The sequence below is a fragment of the Myxine glutinosa genome, chromosome 2 (genome assembly GCF_964187855.1).
Source record: "Myxine glutinosa chromosome 2, kmMyxGlut1.1, whole genome shotgun sequence".
Lineage (NCBI taxonomy): Eukaryota > Metazoa > Chordata > Myxini > Myxiniformes > Myxinidae > Myxine > Myxine glutinosa.
Window position 1 is genome coordinate 64,384,954 of NC_136262.1, and position 27,989 is coordinate 64,412,942.

The window sequence follows — 27,989 nt, forward strand, 5'->3', positions numbered from 1 at the left end:
ACACACAAACGGAGGTGGATGCTTCAAGACCTTGGTTGGTCTCCGTTCTACCTCCTGAAACGCACACCCACGTGTGGAAATATCAGCCAACAACAGCAACTTACACAGTTACACACACATACGCGCACGTGCACACACATACATTCATGTCCACACGAAATTGGATACTTTGAGACCTGGGAGGGATATACTGTTATTAGACTTCGGCGTTGTGTTAACAGCTGTTAGTTCACCCGCATAGGGAGATAACAACCAACGATACACACACACATTCCACATTCGAGTAAGTACAGCTCGGCCTCAAAAACACGAGGTGGGAGGGTTTTCCTGCCCATACTGTTCAACTCGACAACTCCCTTTTGTAGGTAAACTGTACATGCAACATGTTCAGGCATCTACGGCTTGTTGGATAATTTTATGGTTCCTATAATCCGAAATGTCTGGCAATTCCAACACCAAGTTCTGTTTTTATCGTTTCCAGTTTTGTTCCTGCTTTCCAATCGAGGCGAGAGCGCACACTGAGCTGCACTGCGAGCAAAATGAAGAGACTTCTTCCCCTCCTCATCGTTTGTTTTCTGGTGCACGGAGTCGAGGTCAAATCGGGTAAAAGTTTTACCTCTGCAAATGTGAAGCTTGTAATGTGCAGAAGTGGGGAAATGTTAATGAAAATGTGAGCACACGTAGTCTCGGTTCGATTCCTGACCCTTCATGAGTTACATGCTCAGATGGGGACACCAAGTAGGCTGACCTGTATTCTTTCCAGATATGCCATATGCCGTCATTCATTGTGTTACTCTTTCTTATTTAACTAACAATATGTGAGGCATTTGATGTTGATCAATTTTGGCCATAATGTGCCCAGTCCTATATTTATGTAATATGGAATGTCAGGGGCCTGCAGATGGTATTTAATACATTAATTAATACATATGTTATTGGTATTTAATGAAATCCTTTGTGCAAAGTGAATGTGGACAAGAAATGTGATGGAGATGATTTTCGTGTTGAGGAGACTTTGCAGTGAGGAGCTTGAGAAACTGACTTTGGAGTAATTTCACGAAGAGTATTTTAGGAGTTCGTGTAGTCAGTGTCAGGCAGCATAATGTAAGCATGGTATGTGCCACACCTGTTACTAGAATTGGGCGTTCTATTAACAGGTGTTAGTTGAGTTGGGCATGGTGCTCGCAACTGTTAGTAGAGTTGAGCATTGTGTTAACAGATGTTAGTAAAGTTGGGCATAGTGCTCACAACTGTAATAGTAGAGTTGAGCATTGTGTTAACAGGTGTTAGTAAAGTTTGGCATAGTGCTCACAACTGTTACTAGACTTGGGCGTTGTGTCAACAGGTGTTAGTTGAGTTTGGCATAGTGCACACAACTGTTAGTAAATTTGGGTGTTATGTCAACAGGCATTGGTACACTTGGACCTAGAAATAGCAATTGTTGATAGACTTGCGTGGAGTGCTGTAACACTATATAAAAGTCTTTTTCAGCTGCATCATGCAAACTGCACTGTGTGATTCAGTTGATTAATTGTAGAATTTATGTAATTGCACAATTGAGATTGAGGACTCCACACAGTTACTATAATATTGTTATGTTTGTGGGGGTAGGCATGAAATATCCTATAGGAAAGTCAGAATCGTATAAATTAGCATGCTCCGAGTGTCGCGAAGAAGAAGAACCCATCTCGATGTACTTGAGTAGGCTGTCTGTCCGGGTAAGAGCGTTTGCATGTCACCATAAGGAGGGTGGTTTTGTGATAATTAATTACAGGGTCTGTAAGGTTAAATTCCCCTGTACGTGATTGCGTCCCTGTGATTTTTCCCTAATGTTCTTATTACATTCGGCCAGCCAGGAAATCGAGGGATCAGTAAAACAACAACAACTATAACAAATTGACTCATTCCCTCACAGCGCCGCCAGGGCAACAGAAACAGCATTTGCCGATCGGCACGTAAATCCCACCTCACAACCGACCGAACGTCATCTGAACATTCCTGAACAGAGATTAGACTCCGCCCCCCGACGACTCATAATGAGGAGGCCACACCCTGGCCGTCGTGATTGGTGGAGGCGTGATGGGATGATTGAGTAGCACTCGATGATTGGATAGAGTGTGACGTCAGCGTGAAACATTCGAGAGCTGGAGGAATAAGACACAGTCTCACCATTTTTTGGTCTCTTTTTGTCCTGACATTCGTTAGAGGCGGTCGCATTTCCCTTGTGTGCTGGCTTTCAAGAGAAAGGCTGTGTTTGCATTTTCTCTTTGGTCTGGCTTGGTTGCGGACGGTGGCACATCTTTGGTTCATGTGCGCTTGTGGAAAGAGACTGAGCAAGAGAGGTTAGGAGCAGTCGGCATCGCGAGAAGGACCTCACGTTGGGACGTCGAGGAGCACGACTCCGTGCCATTTTGTGCGCTTCCCACGCGGTGGTTTTGAGGCGACAAACAACAAGCAAGCCTTACCATTTGGGGACACAGAGCTGAGTGCCGGTCGATTACCAAACATTTTATTTATTTTATCATTCCCTTGTTTGTATTTGAGTCTGAGTGGAGACATCTCAAATTAGGAAATAGTTTTTACCTCACGTTCATTTCATTTGGTTGACCATTACTTTTAATAAATTCATTATTTGTTGAATTTTACTTTTCTTGTCCTGGTTCGTTTCTTTGTTTGTGCGTTCAGATTAACCCAGTGTCGGCTGTCCATCTCAGGTAAGACTTCCAACCTTCCCGCGCGCGCCAGAAATAATCCCGCCAAGTTAGAAATACGCCTTGGAGTTAAAGCTCGTTCCAGTCATTCATCCACTTGGGGTGTTAACCCCGGGGACACGACAATATTGTTACTGAGGTAAATATATTTATGAAGAAATTAGCAGCCTGAGTTAGAAAAAAGTTCCAATGGAGATTAGTGCTAAAGGTGAATGACAGAGTGAAATAAAATTTAATTTTATGAGGTCATGGGAGATAAAGAACCTCAGAAACTTTGGCAAGTTGTACATAGAATGGATTACGTACAGTAAAGGGCTGCGGAGGTAGAAGTGGTGCATCGGTTTGAAAGGGAATTGAATGAATACCTGGAGCAAGAGTAAAAGAAAGAATTATATAAATGCTTCATATATGAAGTGGTGACATGGAGTATTCCATATTTATTTCTATGCTGTGTTGTGTTTTGCATTGGAATCAAACCCTTATGGGATTGCTCAAGCGTGAGTCCATCAACTGAGCTATCGTGTTAGACCATGTGCTCTGTTCTGGTGGAATATGGCCCAAGATATATGAGCTGCAGAATTGCCGTTGTCCACATTTTCTTGTAAAAGGCTGGAATGATCTCTACACCATTGTGTGCCAGCACTCTGTCCAAGTAGACAATTGTGTGCCAGCACCCTGTCCAAATTCCAAATTCCTGCCCTGTCACCTGTAACTTTGGTGAGAGTCTCTATAGTGCTATGAGGGATGCACTACCAAGACCAAAACATCACAATGACAAGTGTGCACCCTTGGGACTTGATGACCAAGTTGGAACAATGAGGTCTCAAATAAGAAGGGCCAATGCCATTGCAAGTACCTATACTTCAATAACGGTCGACAGCTACATTGTCTTGAATTTTTTGGTCCATCGTTGAAGTTTGACTGGTGTCGTCATAAACTGTTTGACTGGTGTCGCCGTAAACTGGTCGTAAACTGTTTGTGGCAGGAAGGTTCTGGCACATCACAGACCAACACTGGGATCCCGACTATAATGAAAGTGCCACACCGGATCACGTTTGTCCTTCTTCTTCCATCCCGGTGCCATCCGCCGGTTTCTGGGGTGACTATCTGTGCGACTCGCCCTGGGTGTTGATAAACTCGAGCCTGCAAGCCATGAAGAATATTCTTCCAGACCCAGACTTCATCATATGGACTGGGTGAGTCAGCCGGAACCTCACCCTTTGTGCAAACTTGACTGAATCATTTTATATAACCTGCATTAAAGCTGCTCATTATTAGGATGATGGTAGTTCAGGGACTTTTTATTCCAGAACATCGAAATATCGAGGGAGGTTTATGAAACTTCACCTAATTCTCGAGGTATTCCCCTGCGACACGGACACACTTATCCCGTCGATGTGGTACTTAGTCCTTGAGAGTCCTTATGACATATTCTTGTAAATATTTTTGGACGGACACACAGCTATTTCAGGACAGGTGCTTTGATGTCTTCCGCATTAGTAATTTTAATGCAACACAGATGTTATTTGAGTGAGTGGGCGAAACTGATGAAAATCCTCAGGTGACACATTTGGACTGTGTGCCAGCTCCTTGTGCTGGGGCCATGTAAACGGAAGGGGAGGAGTTTGGTGCTACAGACCACTCCCCCAATTTTTTCATCAAAGTGATGTCTAGGATTCTAGCGCCATCCCTTTCCTCAATTATGGATGCAGCACCATCATTTCACTTTATCTGATCACATCGCTATCTGTAACTAGTTAGTAAATTTGATATGGATATTGCCAAGTCCATCTTTGTGATGTGTAAGCACTGAGGTCAACTTAGGTGGTGTATGTCTTCTGAATATACACCAGCGGCCCTAGTAGAAGATAAAATAATGTCTTTCTTAACTTCCTGTCTTCTCATACATCCAATGGGCCACATCCAATGGTATTTGAGAACTGCCTTGATCATCCAAAGGACGTTACTTTGTCTTGCGGCCTCCCGTTGGAACTTCTTGCCATTCCTTTTTTCAATGCTTATATGTGAATAAAATTGAACTAAAGCTTTGTACAACAATTTATTCCTGAAATTCTTATCCATATAAATGGTGGGTGACTTTGAATATATTTAATCCCAGGTGTTTTTTTTTTCTTTAGCATTTTCAAACAGTTTGAGGTTCAATTAATATGCAGGGCTGGACAGTAACCACTAAGGATGGGAAATTTTGTCCATTGAAGAAGTGAAAGCCTCAATATACCTGTCCGAATGATAGGTCAATTTTACCTCCTGGAAGTCGAAAAACTTGACATATCTTGACCTCCAATGTAGTTGTTATTTTTTGTGTAAAGTCACAGTGATTATCACAGTGATTCACTAAGAGGATCTTTTTAGACCCGACCACCCACCCCCACCTCCTCCTCAGTGCATAACCTTTTTCACCACTCCTCCCCTCATTACCCCCAATGAAATTACGTCGTTTTGACGGATATATTTAATTTGGCGTTAGTATCGTGCAGGCATGATGGGCCGAATGGCCTACTCCTGCGTTAACAGGTCGTGGACAAAATAAATGGAAATACCTGGGTAAATGAGGGACCGAGCAACAGTTTATACTCAGGTGTGGCCTATGGTTAATTAAGCAAATAACGTCCCAGCATGCTATGGGTCATGTATAAAAATGCTGCACAGACCTGGTTGCCTATAATTATGGCTGACATGGCTGGAAGAGGAAACCCCCAAATGCTCCCATCCACAGAGCACGTGTCGTCGCCCAATGGTTTGACGAGTATGACACTGATGTTATCCATATGTTATCATGGCTTTCAGTCACTGGATCTGAACCCAATCCAGAATTTGTGGAATATTCTGGAACGACACCTGAGATAGCGTTTTAATCTCCATCAAATAGGTGAGTTGATTGACTTTCTCGTGGTTGAATGGTGCCACACCCCACCTGCAGGGAACACAGCATCTCACAGTTCCCAAATCGAGAGGGAATTGTGAAAGAGAAATAACTCAAACCCACCGCCAGGAGGGGGCGGGGAGGATGACGTCAACGGTGACGTCGAGGCCACACCCACAAACCACCACAATACATTTTTTAAAATGTAATTTAGCGATATCCTCATTAGCCATGGTCATTTATAAAAACCAAGTAGCCTATGTTCAACAGGAGGTCCAATTTGGTCGATGTATCAAGTTTGGTGGCAATTGGCCTCGTGGTTTGGGAATGATTGGTGTTTCACACACAGACAGACAGACAGACACACAGAAAATGACTTTTATTTATAAGATGATGTACTTTCCTCATATTCCAACATGTTTGTTTTCAAAGGGATGACACGCCACATATCTCTGATGATGACACAACAGAAGACACCGTTTTGATGATAATTCAAAACATAACTGAACTAATTTCCTCCACTTTCCCAGGTGGGCATACTTTGATATTAAAACTACTGAGCAAATAAAAAAATTCAAAGTCACCCTCTTACGAATGTAATTTCTATCCTCATTTTAAAAACCTATCCTCGCAGGAGTGCAGGTTTACCCAGCCTTGGGCAACCATGACTACTATCCTTCAAATCAACTACCTCCCAAAAATGGCCACATCTACAATGTCGTTGCCAAAATGTGGAGCGAATGGCTGCAAAACTCTTCTCAACAAACTTTCCAGAAAGGTAGTTTGCAATGTCAGTATCGCCTGGTTGTGCTTTTGCACCATAACCAGCAGGCAACACCTGGACAGAGTCGCTTCTTTAGATAACCAATTACTTTCTTCTCCAACTGAAGGCCAGGATATGGAAACTGCTTTTAATAAAAGGGAGCTGTTACCAGCCTGAATTGGGAAATAGTTAGAATTTTTTGCAAGGCATAATATATAATTATTGGCAATAATAGGACTTTGATCTACAATGGTAGGTGCAGCTAAACTAATTCTCAACCTGCCACAACACACCCAAGTCGCAATGAGGGATATGCCCGAGCACCATTTTGAATGGTTTATCATGGGTTTATGCTAGTTGTCATTATGTCTGTTCGGTTAAGCGACTAGTCACCGTAAAGTTGCACCGAATACGTCTGGAAATAATTTGCGATTAGTAATGCTGATTTCAAATTATTGGTCTCCTTGCATTCCATTTTGATTGCTCGATTGAGAGATATTACCTCCCAAAATTTTGGGAAAAAATTGGATTGGAAAGGGTGGAAATGCGAATGGTTCGGTGGATGTACGGAGTATCGTTGAGAGAGAGGAAGACAAATGATGAATTGCGAAAGATGATGGGAATAGAGCCTGTGATGGATGTTGGATGCTGTGATGGATGTTGAGATGGTTTTGTCACGTGTTGAGGAAGGATGAAAGTGACTGGTTGAGAAGAGTGATGGAAATGAATGTAGAAGGAAGTAGAGGACGGGGAAGACCGAGAAAGACTTGGCTAAAGATGGTGGAAGAAGAAATGCGGGCAAGGGGGTTAACAAGGAGAGATGCAGAAAATAGGGCAAAATGGAGAAGCAGGGAAAATGGCCTTAAAATGCCTGTTGTTGTTGTTGTTGTTTTGTTGTTTGATTGAGAGAACTACCATCGTCATCTTGTTCTATGTCCCAGTATAGGTTGCTTTTTCTTGCAGTGATGATGCAGATATCTGAACAAAAGTAACACTCCTTTGAGCTAACAGATGTTCCCATGGTGTGTATGTTTCAAGGAGGATATTACACCGAGATCATCAAAGGACAAAGCGGTCATAGAATCGTCAGTCTCAACACCAACCTTTATTACAACAACAATAATCAGACGGGTGACCTTGAAGACCCAGCGAAACAGTTTGAATGGCTGGAGAAAGTCCTGAAAGATGCAAGTGCTGCAAGCGAAAAGGTATTGAAACAGAGGTTGAATGTGGATAAAGAAGTAAAACAAATTTAGCAATAGAAAGAATTTATCATCACAAAGAAAATTGGGCACATGAGATAATAAACAAGCCATAAATGGATATAGGAAATCAAAGATGATATCTGAACCCAATTAATCAAATCAAAGATGATATCTATGCACAACAGATTACAGGGTGTTTGGACTGTAAGAGTGGACTATTTGAGCAGCCTGATATTCTGTCGTTAAGTATGCCATTTGGTGCTGGTATGCCATTTCTAACAAGTAATCAGTAGGACCCTACATCAACTATGGTGTTCACAGTGGAGCAAAAAATGAAAATCGTGACTTTGTGGTTTGAGACAAAATCCTATGTGCAGGTGTGCCGACGATACTGTCAGTATTACAATGTTCACACCTGTAATGGACCTTCCAGCGGGAGCGTTCAGCGGTTTGTGGAGCACTTCCAAGCACATGGAAGCATGAAAAATCTAAATAAAGGCAACAGTGGCCGCTCAACAAGTGTTACCAATGACCAAGGAAACATTGATCTTGTGACAGATTCTGCTATCAAAAGTCCTAAGAAATCCCACTGTCAGCGTTCCCAAGAACTAGCGATCTCAGCCTCATCTGTGTGGCTCATTCTCACTGCTGAACTCAAGCTCTACATCTACATCATATCTGTAAGGCATAAACTAACTCTGAATGTGATGATAAGATGAGCAACAATGTATGATTGCTTCAGTGACCGAATGGAAAGGTACCCAAATTGGATCAACCCCTTGTGGTTCAGTGATGAAGCACACGTCCATTTGAAAGGGGCTATCAACAGTCACAACAACATCTTCTGGGGTGCTGAGCCTGCTGAGGTGGTGTCTGAGATGTCTCTCAAGGGCCCCAAGTTTACTTGTTTTTGTGCATTGAATGCCAGACGACGTATGCTGGGAACGTATTGGTTCGAGGACGCCAATGATAAGATGGTGACAGTCAATGGCGGGCGATACCACGAAGACTTACGCTGATCTCGCTCAACTACCATCCCCAAACCAACTTAGATTTGCATGGTTCATGCAGGATGGTGCCCCAACGCACCCTGCAGGTGAAAACATCGACTTGCTCCACCAGCTGTTTGGAAATCGTGTCATCAGCCTGAGCACATGAGTGGACGCCCCACCGCTTGGATTTGATTCCATTGGATTTTTTCCTTTGGGGTGCTGCCTAAAGTCAAGTTTATGTCAACAAACCTCGAACCCTGGCTGTCCTGAAGCGGGAGGTGAAGAACAACCTTCAGGCTTCCACTCCAACCATTTGCAGACGAGTTGTGGAGAATTTCGGGGTCAGCATCAAATGCTGTTTGAACAGAGGTGGAGCACACATCGAAAATGTCATTTACAAGCTGTATAATGAGTGGTTTGAAAATGGATGGTGTATGCTTTCCATCAATGCATCACTGGACTTGCTACCTTTGTAATTTTTAACTCAACTGGACTACCGTCCAGTTGAGTTCATCACATACTGAGCCCTCCGTCGTCCGTCGTCCGTCGTCGTCATCTGTCGTCTGTCATCCGTTAACATTTCGACGCTAACACTCCAGCGTCCACAAATATCAACCGATTCTGATCAAACTTGACATGCAGCATCCTTACCCCAAGGACCAGGTTGGTATTACATTTCAGCCCGATCCAAAATGGCGGACCTAGGCGACCATTTTGTTTTTGGTCATGAAAACGACGTTAACACTCTTGCGTCCACAAATATTAACAGATTTTGATCAAACTTAGAATGTTTAACCCTTACCACACAAAGTAGGTTGCTATTGCATTCCAACCCGATCCGTCACAAAATGGCCACCATAGGCCGCCATATTGTTTTCAGCTCCAAAACGACATTAAGACTTCAACGTCCACAAATATTTATGGATTTTGATCAAACTTGGTGTGTGAAGTTGTCCAGTCAGTTCAGTTGAGTTCTGCTTCCCTGGAAGCTCTAGTTCTATAATAAAACGATCAAAGAACCCACTTTTTTTTTTTTTGAAACACCTTGTATAATGACTGATAAGTGTACGACGTTACCTGGGACTGAACCTGTCCAAGTATAGCTTGGAGGAACTTAACTTTTCAACTTCCTGAAAACTCAGTACTTTGAATGCTGTTGGGACCAACTTTCAAGAATTTGCATACACAGTGAAAGTTTCTCTCTGCAGGTTTACATCATTGGACATATACCACCTGGCTTCTTTGAGAAGCTTAGAAACCAATACTGGTTTCGAAGCCATTTCAACAAACACTACATCGATGTCATCCACAAACACCACAAAGTAATATCAGGGCAGTTCTTTGGACACCACCACAGTGACAGCTTCCGCATCTTCTTCAACTCGGGTAAGTGATTTCATGTTTGGGTGCAGTTTGTTCTAAACATCCTATATACAACGACACTTGAGTTCTCATTAAATGTCCTTGTTAAAGGAATTTAAGTAAAATATTCCATTTTGAACCATCTACAAAAATTGAGATATTCCACATAATGAAAACAATTTTCATGTATTTGAATTTTGAACAGTTAATGTTTTGTATCCCACTGATAGGCCAGATCTGGATCTGGACCTTAAACAATATCTGATCACCTTGTTCTTGTTACCTACCCAACTCATCCACCTAGGTTTGTCATAATCCTTCCATAACTTTTTGGGATATCGTGCTATATATCGTTTTTGCCCTATCTCTCAAAAGTGAAGAATCACTTGATAAATTCTTGTATCCAGATCCAGATCGACACCGAAATCTAATCAATTCGTGCTTGGCACACACCCAACGGGTCCACCAAATTTCATCCGAATCTGTCCACAACGTTTGAAGATATTCTGCTCAAAAAGCCTGGTGTCGGCTTAACGGTTAAGGTAGCTGCCTGGAGATCCTACGGCCCTGAGTTGGAGCCCCTGTCGCAACATGGGCGATAAGTACAAGTACGAAAAACTGCTTTAATAAATCTGAGAAGATCATGCAGAGGTAGCACACTTACCTTTGAGCTGTGTAGCCTGGGTTCGATTCTGACCAGACTTTAAACTCCCAGATTGAGGCTTTGCAGGTATGCTGTTGCGTCATGAAGTCCCTCAGGTGGACGTTCAGTTGGGTGTCGCATCTGCTAGCATTATCTGGTCAATGTTAAAGCTTTACTTACAGGAAAAAAACAACTCATAGGGCCTATAAATCTATTACATATGCAAATGTGGCAGATTTAATGGATCCCACCCTCTCCCCTCCTCACTCCTCCTCCCATGTATACCTTCTTCTCTTCCCTCTGCTTACTCAAGCCATGTCCTCCCAAATCCATTTTCTTTCTTTCCCCACATCCCTACGGCCTACGCATATATTCTCTCATTTTTGTCTTCCAGTGTGGGTACAAGTAATACAAATATGGCCCCATATGGCTGAAATTAATGGAGTATGTGCTTCTGACATCATCCGGTATAATAGATAAAATGTTGTTTGTGCATTCTCAGACACAGCCATCTCTACCATGTTTATTGCTCCTGCCATTACACCCTGGAAAAACACCTTGCCAGGTGTAAACAACGGCTCCAACAACCCTGGTATTCGCATATTTGAATACAACATCACCACACTGGAGCTACAGGTATGAAAGAAAATACTGTTGGCCTCAATAAGAGAAATGTGGCGGAGCAGCCATTCATTTAAATTAATTAATTGATTTAATGTCTAATACGGCCACTGAGGCCCATGAAGGAGTAGACTGAAATCCACTGGTCGTGGATCAACAAATAAAATGGCATAAAAGGAAAACAGTTGGATAAAACGGATGCATAACAACACAATGATAGGAAATTTGAGTAAGGTGAGAGCAGGGTCTCAGCAGCTAAAGTAAAGCTCAGTAATGAAAATATGCGAGAACATCAGGTGGCAATTCATGGACTGAAGATTTGAAATCCTGGAGGCAAGGACTCATGACATCAAACTCAGGAAGAAAGTTCCACAAGCAAGAAAAAGGGGATGGTAAAAAATGGAGGCAAACGTTGAGCTTAGACTTTGGGAGAGTAACAAGGAAGGATGTGTGGCAGAATACATGTGACCTGAAGGTGCGGGAGCTAGGTGAACAGGTGAGTGAGCAGACGAAATAAGACCAGAATTGAGCTGGTAAAAATAAATAAACAAGAAGACGTCAGGCGGAGCACGATACTTGCAAAATCCGCCCCCCCCCCCCAAGAAAAAAAAATTCCATTGATACAGCAAATTGTCCATTTCATCAAGATTAAAATTGACAATCTTGATCAAAGCTCGGGTGAATAGGAAGAAAAGTGACGATTTTTCAGATGGAAAATGATGATTTTGGAAGGTTCACCTTGAGTTGACCTTTGACCTTTTGACCTCAAAAATAGTTAGTTTCCCTATTCAGTGACTCAATGTGCAAATGCTGTTCAATTTTCAAGTCAATCGGATGAAAATTGAGGATTTTTGAAACTTGGCCTATGTTGACCGTTTGGCCGATGTTGACCTCAAAAATACTTGGTGGTTGAATTCAGTGACCAGATATGCAAGTCCTCTTCAAATTTCAAGTCAATTGGATGAAAATTGAGGATTTTAGAAATTTGGCCTAGGTTGACCTTTTGGCCTATGTTGACCTCAAAAATATTTGGTGGTTGAATTCAGTGACCAGATGTGCAAGTCCTCTTCAAATTTCAAGTCAATCGGATGAAAATTGAGGATTTTAGAAATTTAGCAAAGATGGTGACCTTTGGCCTATGTTGACCTTTTGACCTTTTGAACCCAAAAACAATAGGCTTCTTGCTTTTGACCAACTCTACCATTGGGTGAAGTTACATGAAGATCGGTTGAAAATTGTGACCTGTAGGCCGGTGACAAACAAACAAACAGACAAACAGATGAAAAATCGGTCAGAGACCGAGGACTTGCCGGAATTTACTTTTTTATCGGCCATTTAGGACAAATATGGCGGCCGAACCACGTGACCGATGATGTAATCATGAACATATTTTATTCCCCATGGAGAGTTCTTTACAATGAGCCATGTCTCAATTTTTTCTATTCAGCACTTTTGGACACATAGAGGTGCTAAGTTTTTCGGTTTTTCCAAGATGGCGGCCGACCACGTGACATATGACATCATCATTAACATATTTTATTCCCCATGGAGAGTTCTTTATAATGAGCCATGTCTCAATTTTTTCTGTTCAGCACTTTTGGAGATTTCGTGGTGCAAAGTTTTGCCGTTTTTCCAAGATGGCGGCCGACCACGTGACTGATGACGTCATCATTAACATATTTTATTCCCCATGGAGAGTTCTTTACAATGAGCCATGTCTCAATTTTTTCTGTTCAGCACTTTTGGAGATATAGTGGTGCAACGTTTTGCCGTTTTTCCAAGATGGCGACCGAACCACGTGACTGATGACGTCATCATTTACATATTTTATTCCCCATGGAGAGTTCTTTACAATGAGCCATGTCTCAATTTTTTCTGTTCAGTACTTTCGGAGATATAGAGGTGCAAATTTTTTCGGTTTTTCCAAGATGGCGGCCGAACCACGTCACCGATGACGTCATCAATTGGGCACAGTCTATTCCAGGGCAAGACCAATATGTGTGCAAAGTTTGGCGATTCTACGTGCAACGGTGTAGACGCAGTGCTGCAAACAGACAGACAGACAGACAGACAAACAGACAGACAGACAAATGAAAAATCGGTCAGAGACCGAGGACTTGCCGGAATTTACTTTTTTATCGGCCATTTAGGACAAATATGGTGGCTGAACCACGTGACCGATGACGTCATCATTAACATATTTTATTCCCCGTGGAGAGTTCTTCACAATGAGCCATGTCTCAATTTTTTCTGTTCAGCACTTTCGGAGATATCGAGGTGCAAAGTTTTTCCAAGATGGCGGCCGAACCACGTGACCGATGACGTCATCATTAACATATTTTATTCCCCATGGAGAGTTCTTTACAATGAGCCATGTCTCAATTTTTTCTATTCAGGACTTTTGGAGATGTGGAGGTGCAGAATTTTTCGGTTTTTCCAAGATGGCGGCCGAACCACGTGACCGATGACATCATCATTAACATATTTTATTCCCCATGGAGAGTTCTTTACAATGAGCCATGTCTCAATTTTTTCTATTCAGCACTTTCGGAGATATGGAGGTGCTAAGTTTTTCGGTTTTTCCAAGATGGCGGCCGACCACGTGACTGATGACGTCATCATTAACATATTTTATTCCCCATGGAGAGTTCTTTACAATGAGCCATGTCTCAATTTTTTCTGTTCAGCACTTTTGGAGATATAGTGGTGCAAATTTTTGCCTTTTTTCCAAGATGGCGGCCGACCACGTGACATATGACGTCATCATTAACATATTTTATTCCCCATGGAGAGTTCTTTACAATGAGCCATGTCTCAATTTTTTCAGTACAGTACTTTCGGAGATATAGAGGTGCAAATTTTTTCGGTTTTTCCAAGATGGCGGCCGAACCACGTCACCGATGACGTCATCAATTGGGCACAGTCTATTCCAGGGCAAAACCAATATGTGTGCAAAGTTTGGCGATTCTCCGTGCAACGGTGTAGACGCAGTGCTGCAAACAGACAGACAAACAGACAGACAAACAGACAAACAGACAAACAGACAAACAAACGAACAGATCAACATACTTGCCGGAAAATTTTTCCGGCAAGTAATGAAAAATCGGTCAGAGACCGAGGACTTGCCGGAATGTACTTTTTTATTGGCCATTTAGGACAAATATGGCGGCCGAACCACGTGACCGATGATGTCATCATTAACATAGTTTATTCCCCATGGAGAGTTGTTTACAATGAGCCATGTCTCAATTTTTTCTATTCAGGACTTTTGGAGATGTGGAATTGCAAAGTTTATCGGTTTTTCCAAGATGGCGGGCGAACCACGTGACAGATGACGTCATCATTAACATATTTTATTCCACATGGAGAGTTCTTTACAATGAGCCATTTCTCAATTTTTTCTATTCAGCACTTTCGGAGATATGGAGGTGCGAGGTTTTTCGGTTTTTCCAAGATGGCGGCCGAACCACGTGACATATGACATCATCATTAACATATTTTATTCCCCATGGAGAGTTCTTTACAATGAGCCATGTCTCAATTTTTTCTGTTCAGCACTTTTGGAGCTTTCGTGGTACAAAGTTTTGCCGTTTTTCCAAGATGGCGGCCGACCACGTGACTGATGACGTCATCATTAACATATTTTATTCCCCATGGAGAGTTCTTTACAATGAGCCATGTCTCAATTTTTTCTGTTCTGCACTTTTGGAGATATAGTGGTGCAAAGTTTTGCCGTTTTTCCAAGATGGCGGCCGACCACGTGACATATGACGTCATCATTAACATATTATTTTCCCCATGGAGAGTTCTTTACAATGAGCCATGTCTCAATTTTTTCTGTTCAGTACTTTCGGAGATATAGAGGTGCAAATTTTTTCGGTTTTTCCAAGATGGCGGCCGAACCACGTCACCGATGACGTCATCAATTGGGCACAGTCTATTCCAGGGCAAGACCAATATGTGTGCAAAGTTTGGCGATTCTACGTGCAACGGTGTAGACGCAGTGCTGCAAACAGACAGACAGACAAACAGACAAACAGACAAATGAAAAATCGGTCAGAGACCGAGGACTTGCCGGAATGTACTTTTTTATCCGCCATTTAGGACAAATATGGCGGCCGAACCACGTGACCGATGACGTCATCATTAACATATTTTATTTCCCATGGAGAGTTCTTTACAATGAGGCATGTCTCAATTTTTTCTATTCAGCACTTTTGGACACATAGAGGTGCTAAGTTTTTCGGTTTTTCCAAGATGGCGGCCGAACCACGTGACATATGATGTCATCATTAACAAATTTTATTCCCCATGGAGAGTTCTTTACAATGAGCCATGTCTTAATTTTTTCTGTTCAGCACTTTTGGAGATATAGTGGTGCAAAGTTTTGCCATTTTTCCAAGATGGCGGCCGACCACGTGACATATGACATCATCATTAACATATTTTATTCTCCATGGAGAGTTCTTTACAATGAGCCATGTCTCAATTTTTTCTGTTCAGCACTTTTGGAGATTTCGTGGTGCAAAGTTTTGCCGTTTTTCCAAGATGGCGGCCGACCACGTGACTGATGACGTCATCATTAACATATTTTATTCCTCATGGAGAGTTCTTTACAATGAGCCATGTCTCAATTTTTTCTGTTCAGCACTTTTGGAGATATAGTGGTGCAAAGTTTTGCCGTTTTTCCAAGATGGCGGCCGACCACGTGACATATGACGTCATCATTAACATATTTTATTCCCCATGGAGAGTTCTTTACAATGAGCCATGTCTCAATTTTTTCTGTTCAGCACTTTTGGAGATATAGTGGCGCAACGTTTTGCCGTTTTTCCAAGATGGCGACCGAACCACGTGACTGATGACGTCATCATTTACATATTTTATTCCCCATGGAGAGTTCTTTACAATGAGCCATGTCTCAATTTTTTCTGTTCAGTACTTTCGGAGATATAGAGGTGCAAGGTTTTTCGGTTTTTCCAAGATGGCGGCCGAACCACGTCACCGATGACGTCATCAATTGGGCACAGTCTATTCCAGGGCAAGACCAATATGTGTGCAAAGTTTGGCGATTCTACGTGCAACGGTGTAGACGCAGTGCTGCAAACAGACAGACAGACAGACAGACAAACAGACAAACGAACAGATCAACATACTTGCCGGAAAAAATTTTCCGGCAAGTAATGAAAAATCGGTCAGAGACCGAGGACTTGCCGGAATGTACTTTTTTATTGGCCATTTAGGACAAATATGGCAGCCGAACCACGTGACCAATGACGTCATGATGAACATATTTGATTCCCCATGGAGAGTTCTTTACAATGAGCCATGTCTCAATTTTTTCTATTCAGCACTTTCGGGGATATGGAGGTGCAAGGTTTTTCGTTTTTTCCAAGATGGCGGCCGAACCACGTGACCGATGACGTCATCATTAACATATTTTATTCCCCATGGAGAGTTCTTTGCAATGAGCCATGTCTCAATTTTTTCTATTCAGCACTTTTGGAGATATAGTGGTGCAAAGTTTTGCCGTTTTTCCAAGATGGCGGCCGACCACGTGACTGATGACGTCATCATTAACATATTTTATTCCCCATGGAGAGTTCTTTACAATGAGCCATGTCTCAATATTTTCTGTTCAGCACTTTTGGAGATATAGTGGTGCAAAGTTTTGCCGTTTTTCCAAGATGGCGGCCGACCACGTGACATATGACATCATCATTAACATATTTTATTCCGCATGGAGAGTTCTTTACAATGAGCCATGTCTCAATTTTTTCTGTTCAGTACTTTCGGAGATATAGAGGTGCAAAGTTTTTCGGTTTTTCCAAGATGGCGGCCGAACCACGTCACCGATGACGTCATCAATTGGGCACAGTCTATTCCAGGGCAAGACCAATATGTGTGCAAAGTTTGGCGATTCTACGTGCAACGGTGTAGACGCAGTGCTGCAAACAGACAGACAGACAAACAGACAGACAAACAAACGAACAGATCAACATACTTGACGGAAAATTTTTCCGGCAAGTAACAAACGAACAGATCAACATACTTGCCGGAATCTTTTCCGGCAAGTAACAAACGAACAGATCAACATACTTGCCGGAAAATTTTTCCGGCAAGTAACAAACGAACAGATCAACATACTTGCCGGAAAATTTTTCCGGCAAGTAATGAAAAATCGGTCAGAGACCGAGGATTTGCCGGAATGTACTTTTTTATCGGCCATTTAGGACAAATATGGCGGCCGAACCACGTGACCGATGACGTCATCATTAACATATTTTATTCCCCATCGAGAGTTCTTTACAATGAGCCATGTCTCAATTTTTTCTGTTCAGCACTTTCGGAGATATGGAGGTGCAATATTTTTCGGGTTTTCCAAGATGTCGGCCAAACCACGTGACCGATGACGTCATATTTTGGGCACAGTATATTAGAGGGCAAGTGAAATACGTGTGCAAAGATTGGCGATTCTACGTGCAACGATGTAGACGTAGTGCTGCAAACAGACAGACAGACAGATGAAAAATCGGTCAGAGACCGAGGACTTGGCGGAATTTACATTTTTTATCCGCCATTTAGGACAAATATGGCAGCCAAACCACGTGACCGATGATGTCATCATTAACATATTTTATTCCCCATGGAGAGTTCTTTACAATGAGCCATGTCTCAATTTTTCTATTCATCACTTTTGGAGATATAGAGGTGCTAAGTTTTTCGTTTTTTCCAAGATGGCGACCGAACCACGTGACCGATGATGTCATCATTGATACCCCCATCACACCAAACTAGTTCTCAATACGTTCGTGAAAATGTTGTCGAACGGCTGCAACTGTGTATGAACGTAGTGGACGTAGTAGCAACTATTTACAGTCTTTTTACGAACTTCATGGACGGGCTCGGACGGGGAGGGTGCTCTAGAACTTTGAGCCTGTTCAAACTTTTATCCCGTCCATCCCGTTCTCCAATTAGACGGATTGACAACGTTCAAATTGACACCTTCATGGTCAGGCTCAATAGTCTCAGCAACTTCAGGGGGATCTGCATGGCCTTCAGCAGGGCTATTTGTGCTTGATTTCGCTCGCCCTGTCTTTCTGAATCGACTTCTCTTTGGAGGCATGATGATCGGAGATTGTATTGTAGATGTGTACAGCTCGGAGCCCTGAACTTGAATGAGGACTGGCTACAACGCGCTCGGTATTCATAGCAGTCGGGCCAGGACGGGCCTTGACGCGAGTACACACGCACTAGGGACGAGATGAGGACGTAGTGCGAACGAGTTGGTCGGTTTAAGAATTAGTTAGAACTGGCTTGGACGTATTGTGAACGAGGTAGAATGAGGTAGAATGAGGTAGAACGAGGTTGAACTGGTTAAGAACGGGTTGAGAACGGCTACGGATGGGCTCGAACTGCTTCGAAACGTTGTCGGCATGAGGTGAACGGGCACTTTTACACGATCTGAACTGGATACAAACGGACTGCAGACTGGCTAAGAACGAGATAAGAACGAGATAGACGTATTGAGGACTGCTTATGAACGAACTAGCATCCTATTTTACGCCAAACTACGCATTCTACCGTGATCACAGCCCGTTCTAGTATTTTTTTTAGAACGGGATAGAACTACTTTGGTGTGATGCTAGCCTAACATGTTTTATTCCCCATGGAGAGTTCTTTACAATGAGCCATGTCTCAATTTTTTCTATTCAGCACTTTCGGAGATATGGAGGTGCAAAGTTTTTCGGTTTTTCCAAGATGGCGGCCGAACCACGTGACCGATGACGTCATCATTAACATATTTTATTCCCCATGGAGAGTTCTTTACAATGAGCCATGTCTCAATTTTTTCTATTCAGCACTTTTGGAGATATAGAGGTGCAATGTTTTTTGTTTTTTCCAAGATGGCGGCCGAACCACGTGACCGATGATGTCATCATTAACATATTTTATTCCCCATGGAAAGTTCTTTACAATGAGCCATGTCTCAATTTTTTTCTTTTCAGCACTTTTGGAGATATGGAGGTGCTAATTTTTTCAAGATGGCGGCCGAACCACGTGACCGATGACGTCATCATTAACAAATTTTATTCCCCATGGAGAGTTCTTTACAATGAGCCATGTCAATTTTTTCTCTTCAGCACTTTCGGAGATATGGAGGTGCATTTTTTCGGTTTTTCCAAGATGGCGGCCGAAACAAGTGACCTATGACGTCATCATTAACATATTTTATTCCCCATGGGGAGTTCTTTCCAATGAGCCATGTCTCAATTTTTTCAGTTCAGCACTTTCGGAGATATAGAGGTGCAAATTTTTTCCAAGGTGGCGGCCGAACCAGGTGACAGATGACGTCATCAATTGGGCACAGTCTATTCCCGGGAAAGACCAATATGCGTGCAAAGTTTGGCGATTCTACGTGCAACGGTGTAGGCGTAGTGCTGCAAACAGACAGACAAACAGACAGACAAACAAACGAACAGATCAACATACTTGCCGGAATCTTTTCCGGCCAGTAACAAACAGACAGACAGACAGACAAACAGACAGACAGACAAACGAACAGATCAACATACTTGCCGGAATTTATTTCCGGCAAGTAACAAACAGACAAACAGACAGAACCACAACGTAACCGAACAAAATATTCTTGAAAAATCTTCGATTTTGCAAGTAACAAACTGCAAGACCACCGAATGGTGAGCAAGAAGCAGACCAAGAAACAGAAGCCAAAATGATGTTCGGGGATCAGAGAGTTAGAATAATGACGAGTCGAGGTTTACTGCAATTATCGATTACATTACTATTTGCCTATGGGGAGAAGGCTGCCTCGTTTATAGTTAACAGGGCCATTTTTGGCACTATATTCTTGAAAATTGGGGTAACATTGGCAAGTTTGCATGATGCAGGTAGGCAGCTGTCAGACATTAACTACGAAAGAGCAGAGAAGCAAATAAGGCAAGGTGGTTAAACAGTTTTTGAGCGAGGGCAGTGATGCCATCAGCAGTAGCAGTGTAGGAGTGAAGAGAGGCTAGGAATTTATCCACATTCACAGGATGGAAGTTCACATGTGAAAGGAGGTTTTAATTCATGCATTTTACAGGAAGAAAGGGATTTCAGACCTGCTGATGAAAGCTGGAATGTCTGATCATGGAAACAATAGTTGTGAGCTTTGCAAAGATAGCGCAGGTACCCATCAGTATAGTTACCTTTCCAAAAGGAAAAGGCAAACTCTTTCTATCAATTGCCTTAAGGTATGAATTGTTGTGCCAGGGATGAGATCTTAGGCAGGATAGTTGGAGGTGTGATGGCATGAACTGATGATGGAGGGAAGAGAGGGAGGTTTGTTGAGACATGAGTCTCAGGCATTGTCATTGTCTGGAGATGAAGAGATAGTGGACGAGTCAGTGGAAGAGAAGGTAAACTTTACACCAGACCACTCTGCCTGATATAAATTTCAGATATGCCAGCACCTTTGTGGATCAATCAAGACTACCTTGGACGCAGATTCAAGAGTACAGGATCAAAGGGGCCAATGGGAGCAGAGGAATAGTTGGAAAGGTTGAAAGGAATGTTGTACATGATCAGGTCAAGCAGAGAGTGTCAGCCAGTTGGATAAACATGGATTGGGAATCCAACAGATTGGGTGAGGCCAGACGTGTCACAAAATACATTGGCTGCAATACCATGGGCAGTGGTGTGAGCACTAATGCCAAACGAACTGAAATGGTGACAGTGGAAGTCACCACAGACAAGGAAGAGAGTTGGGATTGAAGGATAGAAAGAAATGAAAGTTGACTGAGAGCCTCATACACAAAGTCATCACAGTTGGGAGGGTGGGATACCAAGCAGCACACAGACATAACATTGCTATGAAGAGCAACACAGATCCAGATGGTCCACATGGACTGGGGGCTGACAGTGCGTGGTAGGGACTATGGGAAAGGGAGCTTATGTACAACGCCACAACCATGTGCAATGAGCATGGGTCTCTCAAAATAGTGTAAAAACGAGAAAGGCATTCAATAGAGCACATGGTTGTGGTTTAGAGCACAGACCACCAGGCTGAACAGTTTACGTTTTGCATCCCAATGATATGCTGGATCAGCATCCGGACCTTAATCAAAATCTAATCAGCTTGTTCTTGTCACACACCCAACTCCAAATTTACAAAAAAAATTGTTCGAATCTGTCCATAACTTTTTGAGATATCCTGCTCACAGACAAACAGACAGACACGGGTTGAAAACATAACCTCCATCCACGTTCAGTACGGAGGTGATGATAGGCCGGACCTGCATCCCGACCTGAACCAAAATCTAACCGCCTTGTTCTTGTCACCGACCCAACTCGTCCACTAAGTTTTGTCATAATCCGTCCATAACTTTTTGAAATATCATGCCATATGTCCTGTTTTCGCTATCTCTCAATGGTGAAGAATCATTTAGAAAATCGTTTTATTTGGATCCGGATCCAGATCTTCACCACAATGTCATCGATTTGTCCTTGTCACACACCCAACTCGTCCACCAAGTTTAGTCCAACTCCGCCCATAACCTTTTGAGATAACCTGCTCATACAACAAACAATCCAACAGATTGGGTGAAGTCAGACGTGTCACAAAATACCTTGGCTGCAATACCATGGGCAGTGGTGTGAGCTCATACAACACTCAAGCTTTTGGGTCTCACTATCTGCCACGATCTTTCCTGGGAAAACCACATTTCCAAGCTGGCCTCCAAAGCCAGTCGCCGACTGGGCATCTTCCGTCGTGCGAAGTCCTTCCTTGGCACACCTGAGCTCCTCACCACATACAAGGCTTTCATCCGCAGCTCAATGGAATACTGCTCTCCCCTCTGGGCTGGTGCTCCTGCCTCACACCTAGCTCGTCTTCACGCTGTTGAAACCAAAGCGTTCAGAATCATTGGAATCTCCCGCGATGACGCTATCTCCGAGGGCCTTTCACTCACTCACCGCAGGCAGGTTGGTGGTCTTTCCGTCTTCCACCGACTCCTTTCTGGCCTTGCCCCCCCCAGCTCTCTCTGGGCTCTGTCCCGCAAATATTCCTACAGGTCGCACAAGATCTGCCTGCAACCCTCTTATGGTTAAACTGCCAAAATCAAGACTCTGCTCACCTTCACTCCTTCATTCCTCTTTTCTCCCGCCTCTGGAACAAACTCCCTCACTCTCTTCAATCCCACTCCTCCCTCCAGGTCTTTAAAACAGCTGTTCACCACCATCTCTTGTCTTCCCCAATCCAAAACCTTGATCTTTTCTACCCCCGCTAATTTCACCCCAAATCCACTTTTTTGAGGTGGCTTTTGTCTTCTTTCCTGGAAGTCCTTGGTGTCCTTGCGTTTTATACCTATCTTGCCTCCCCCCAGGCCCTCTCCCTCCCACACATCTCCCGATGTCCCTGCTCTCAAATGTTGTGTTTGTGTGCTTCCTCCCGTTCTCTCCCCATCTTGTCGACCGCTCCCCTTTTTATATACTTTGTTTGCTTGTTTGTTTGATAAATGTTAGCTCTTTCACGAGCCTCGACTCCGTATACAAAAAAAAAAAAAAAAACACGCATTTTAAAGGCCATTTTCCCTGCAAGAGCGGGGGTTAGCCTTGCGGTCCCCATGACAATCTTCTCCATTTGCCCTATTTTCGACATCTCCCCTTGTTAACCCCCTTGCCCGCATTTCTTCTTCCACCATCTTTAGCCAAGTCTTTCTCGGTCTTCCCCATCCTCCACTTCCTTCCACATTCATTTCCATCACTCTTCTCAACCAGTCACTTTCATCCTTCCTCAACACATGACCGAACCATCTCAAACTGTTTCTCTTCACAGCATCCATCACAGGCTCTATTCCCATCATCTTTCGCAATTCATCACTTGGCTTCCTCTCTCTCAACAATACTCCACACATCCACCGAACCATTTGCATTTCCACCCTTTCCAGCCTTCGTTGCTGCTCTACGTTCATTACCCATGTCTCGCTCCCATAAATCATAACACTTCTCACACATGCAGCATACACCTTTCCCTTCAGCCCTCAACGACACTCCCCTCCTCGTCAGCACGCCACTCAGTTCCCGAAACTTCTTCCATGCACATCTCACTCGAGCAACCGTTGCCGAGTCTGATCCACCTTCTCCATTCAGCATGTCTCCTAGGTAACAAAATGTTTTCACACCTTCCAGCTTCACGCCGTCTCCAAGATCCAACTCAACATTTCCTCCATCTGCAGCTCCCTCTGTGCACACCTTACACTTGAATGTAGCTGCCACACTGGTTAATGACCCTCTCAAACCACTACCTTTTTGATGAACCCACTCAGCGCACATTGTACATTGAATTGAGTTCACTCCAACACCCTTCCTGCACATAGCACATGGCCACTTCCCAGTTCTTTCCACCTCACCACATGCTTTACCACTTGCCATCACCTTTGTTTAAATGTGGATATTCACCGAATTTCTGATATTCACCTTCAGACCTTTCGTCTCCATACATTCCTTCCACTTGTTCATCTTCTCCTTCAGTCCATCCATACTTTCTGCAATCAACACCAGATCATCTGCATACAACAACTCCCACGGTAAACCCTCCTTTACGTTCCGAGCCAGCACCTCCATCACAGCTACAAATAGTAGTGGACTTAGTACCGACCACTGATGCACTCCCACCTTCAACTCAAACTCACCACTGTTCCTGTCCTTCGTCCTTACAGCTGTGCGCACTCTTTTGTACATTGCCATCACTACTCTGATCAACCATTCCTCCACTCATAACTTCCTCAATGCCCATGTCACTACTTCATGTGGAACCCTATCGAATGCTTTCTCCAGATCAACAAACCCAAGAAACAACTTCTTCCTCTTCTCCATGTACTTCTCCTGCAACTGCCTCACAATAAAAAGCGCGTCTGTCGTTCCTCTTCCTGGCATAAATCCAAACTGCATTTCGTCAATCTTCACTTTCTTCCTTATCCTCCTCTCCAACACCCTTTCCAATACCTTCATTCCATGCTCCAATAACTTTATCGCTCGATACGAGCCACAGTCCAGAGGGTCACCTTTCCCTTTGTATAGAGGGACAAGGGTACTCAGTTCCCAATCCACTGGAATGCGGCCCTCTTTCACTGCCAGATTACAGATCTCTGTCATTCTCTTCACATCCCAATTTCCCGCTGCCTTCAACATGTCTCCCACAACTCCCGTCGGCCCTCCCGCTTTTCTACTCTTCATTGCTTTAATCGCTTCCTCAACTTCCTTCTCGGTTATCTTCTCTGCCGGTCCTAAAACTGGGTTACTCTCTATGTTGCCATCCCATTCATTCTCTCCATTCAACAGTATTTCCATATATCTTTTCCATCTTCCTTTAATTCCATCTGGGTCCACAACTATTTGTCCCACTTCATCCTTCAAGCAACTCACCCCCATCACATCACACTTCTCTTTCGCTATCTGCTTTGCAATCATGAATACCGCTCTCTGACCCTCTTCCGAATCCAAGCGTTCTCCGAACATTTTCCTACATGCCTCCTACGCCTTTGCTACCTCTTTCTTTGCAGTCTTCCTGGCTGCCTTCTACCTTTCATGCTCTGCTGTTTCTGCTCCCGTACCCTTCGCCTTCTGCCACTCCTTGAACTTCTTCCTCTTCTCGTCAATCTTCTTTCCAACTTCATCATCCCACCACCATGTTTCCGAGTGCCTCGGTGGTCCTTTTATCCATCCACATACCTCACCAACGGCTCCCAACAGACTATCTTTCATTGACATCCAACCACTTTCAAGCTCAACCACATCATCCTCGACCATACTCAGCCTCTCTTTTAATGCCTCTCACTGTCACCTCTTTCAACCTCCACACCTTGAAAGAGGTGACAGTGAGGGAGGCATTAAAAGAGAGGCTGAGTATGGTAGAGGATGTTGTGGTTGAGCTTGAATGATGAAATTGATGATGAAATTGATGAATGATGGCCATGATGTGGTTGAACCTGCTCATAGACAGATGAAATAAACAGACGGGTGAAAATATAACCTCCGTCACTTTTGATTGCAGGAGTAACTAGAACGGCACTCAGTAGAGAGCATACCTCCACCTAGTGGCCATAACACTCAATGGTGAGGAATCACTTAAAACTTTTACTAGCTGGATTCACCAAAATTGAATCGATTCTTCCTTGTCACACACACAATCTGTCCAACAAGTTTTGTCCAAATCCATCCATAACTTTTTGAGATATCCTGCTATGCATCGTTTTTGGCCCTATCTCCCAATGGTGAAGAATCACTTAAAAATTAAATAATTCTCATATTCGAATCCATATTCGTATCTTCACCAAAATCTAATCATTTAGTCCTTGTCACATACGCTACATCTCTGCCAAATTTCGTCCGAATCCATCCACAACTTTTTGAGATATTTTGTTCACAAACAAACAAACAGACAAACAGACAGGGGTGAAAACATAACCTACATCCACCTTTGGTGGTGGAGGTAACTAGAACGCCACTCAGTAGAGCGCATACGCCCGCCGTGGGTCAAGTTGGAATAATACGTTTTGTTTAACATCCCCTCTCCCCAAAACAATAAATGAATAAATGAAAAAGAAAGTAGGCCCTAACTGTCAGAGAATTAATTTTGATATATCTCGGAATTAGAGGAGAAAAACATCATGTTTTAAGAATAAGAATAAAAGCTTTAATGCAGTAAAACAGAAAAAAAATTCCCCAAAAAATTCCCCCAAAAAATTCCTGGATCCGGAATAATATCGTGAGCTTCACCAAAACTAATCAATTCTTCCTTATCCCAAGGGCAATCATCCCACCAACTTTCATCCAAATCCGTTCAGAACTTTTCCAGATATCTTGTTCACAAACACATGAACATACGAACACACACACACACACACACACACACACACACACACACACACACACACACGGACGGACACGATCGAATGCATTACTCCCTGGCGGGAGTAATAACCAGGGAGGGTTATAGAGGAGTCTGGGACATCCTGTGAAATAATAGTTTATTGGAGATATAACATCTGGAGATGCGGTGGCATCCTGTAGACATCCTCGAGTTTGGAGTATAATCCTTCGTTGTTGGTGATCCTGATGGAAAATGTTGGGTGGTTGATGGCTGGACGTGTGGGAGGCCTGGTGGGTAGTGTGCAGTTATGGTGGGAGAGTGACAAGATGTTGGAAGAGGAAGGCATTGGAGGAGGAAGGTGATGAAGGAACGAATAAACAGCAAAGCCTTTGGCATTGCGTATGTGAAGAGACAGCATGACTATAGTCATATATTTGAGAGGAAGGAAGAGGATAGATGCAGAGCAGGGGAGAAATGGAAGGATGAATATTTTTCTTTAATGAGTACGAAGGAGAGAGGATGAGGTAGGCATTGGAGACAGAAGGAAGAACAAAAAGGGTAAATTGGCCGAGGCAGAAAGACAGCAAGAGGAGATATTTTCAGATGACATTTATGTTTTTACTTTATTTAGATGGGAGGGATAGGAGGAGAAACAAAGAGAGGACCTGTTGGTGTTCATTTGTTGTTGTGCTGTATTCACGTGTCTCATCGAATGCTTCCACACGTGTTTTTGTGCTGGGTTCGACCTTGTCCAGGTCGAATGCTCTTGTGGACCTCGTTTGGGTGTGTTTCTTCCCCCTTACTCTTTTTCTATCCATTAATTCCCCTGGTTATTGCCCCGCTGCCAGTGCACTGCTTTTTGCCCCCCTCTGCCACCCCACTCTTTTAACTTGATGAGCGAACCCGGCTACAAAATCAGTCGTTTATCACAGTTATTTGATTTCCATTATTTGCAAATTGTTTTTTTTTTTTCAGGACATGGTGACCTATTATTTCAACCTCTCAGCTGCAAATCTGTACTCACCTAAATGGGCGGAGGAATACCGTTTTACGACATCTTATGGAGTGCCGGACATCACGCTCAGCTCAATCACAAGTGCTGTGAAATCCTTCCGCACAAATCAATCTCTCTTCCAAACCTACTACAATTACAACTCTGTCAGCTACGACCTGGAAACGTGCAACGAGATGTGCCAAATGGACCATTACTGTGCCATCACACAACTGAGCCACGAGGGTTACGCGGTGTGTGTTAACGGGGCGACTAGACCTTACCACTATCCAATCATATTAACATTAATGCTACTTTGTGTACACTATATTGTGCCATAGGATCTCTTATTCCATTGAAATACACTTACCCAAACAAGATTGTTCTGAATGTGGCCATTTTCTTGAACGGCACTCAGTAGAGGGCACACCTCCGCTAGGCTGAACACTTGATGTTTTCTATCCCACTGATAGGCTAGATCTCGATCCGGACCTGAACCAAAATCGAATCAGCTTGCTCTTGTCACCTACCCAGCTCATCAGTCAAGTTTTGTGTTAGCTCGTCCACAACTTTTTGAAATATCATGCTATATATCGGTTTTTTTGCCCCATCTCTCAATTTGGAAAAATCACTTGGAAAAAAAAAACAATTATCGTAGCCAGATCCGGATTCGGGTCTTCAACAAAATCTAATCATTTACTCCTTGGCACACACCCAACCTGGCCACCAAGTTTCGTGTAAATCCATCTGTAACGTTTTGAGATCAACTGCTCACCTTCAGTGGCGGAGATGATTGTCTGATCACCAAATGTCATTTTAAGGCTCTCTATTCATAATTAATCCATTTATTTTTCAATGTAATGTTTTCAGCACACACTGTCAAAGTACTTCTCATTGTATGTGTATCGCATATATATGACAATAAATTAATTGTTATTATTATAA

The 27,989-nt window shown here is 43.2% G+C and overlaps 1 protein-coding gene across 4 annotated transcripts; it reads left to right on the plus strand.

Moving 5' to 3' along the window:
* On the plus strand, positions 1–27,989 carry LOC137421728 (acid sphingomyelinase-like phosphodiesterase 3b). Of its 4 annotated transcripts, none has more exons than XM_078773380.1 (9): positions 1–365; positions 482–603; positions 3,697–3,907; positions 6,028–6,125; positions 6,230–6,373; positions 7,397–7,566; positions 9,764–9,941; positions 11,063–11,196; positions 27,029–27,989. In XM_078773380.1, the coding sequence occupies exons 2-9, from the start codon at positions 540–542 to the stop codon at positions 27,383–27,385; spliced, it is 1,356 nt and encodes a 451-aa protein (XP_078629506.1). In that variant the 5' UTR covers positions 1–365; positions 482–539; the 3' UTR covers positions 27,386–27,989. The 4 variants fall into 4 exon arrangements, with proteins under 4 accessions (XP_078629506.1, XP_078629508.1, XP_078629507.1 ...); XM_078773382.1 differs by having other exon boundaries at positions 111–361; XM_078773381.1 differs by having other exon boundaries at positions 190–283.

Bases quoted from the DNA above. Each gene is read 5' to 3' on its own strand.
- LOC137421728 (XM_078773379.1), top strand. The intron at 6,374-7,396 runs GTAGTTTGCAAT...GTATGTTTCAAG, and splicing joins TCAACAAACTTTCCAGAAAG to GAGGATATTACACCGAGATC. The intron at 9,942-11,062 runs GTAAGTGATTTC...GTGCATTCTCAG, and splicing joins CCGCATCTTCTTCAACTCGG to ACACAGCCATCTCTACCATG.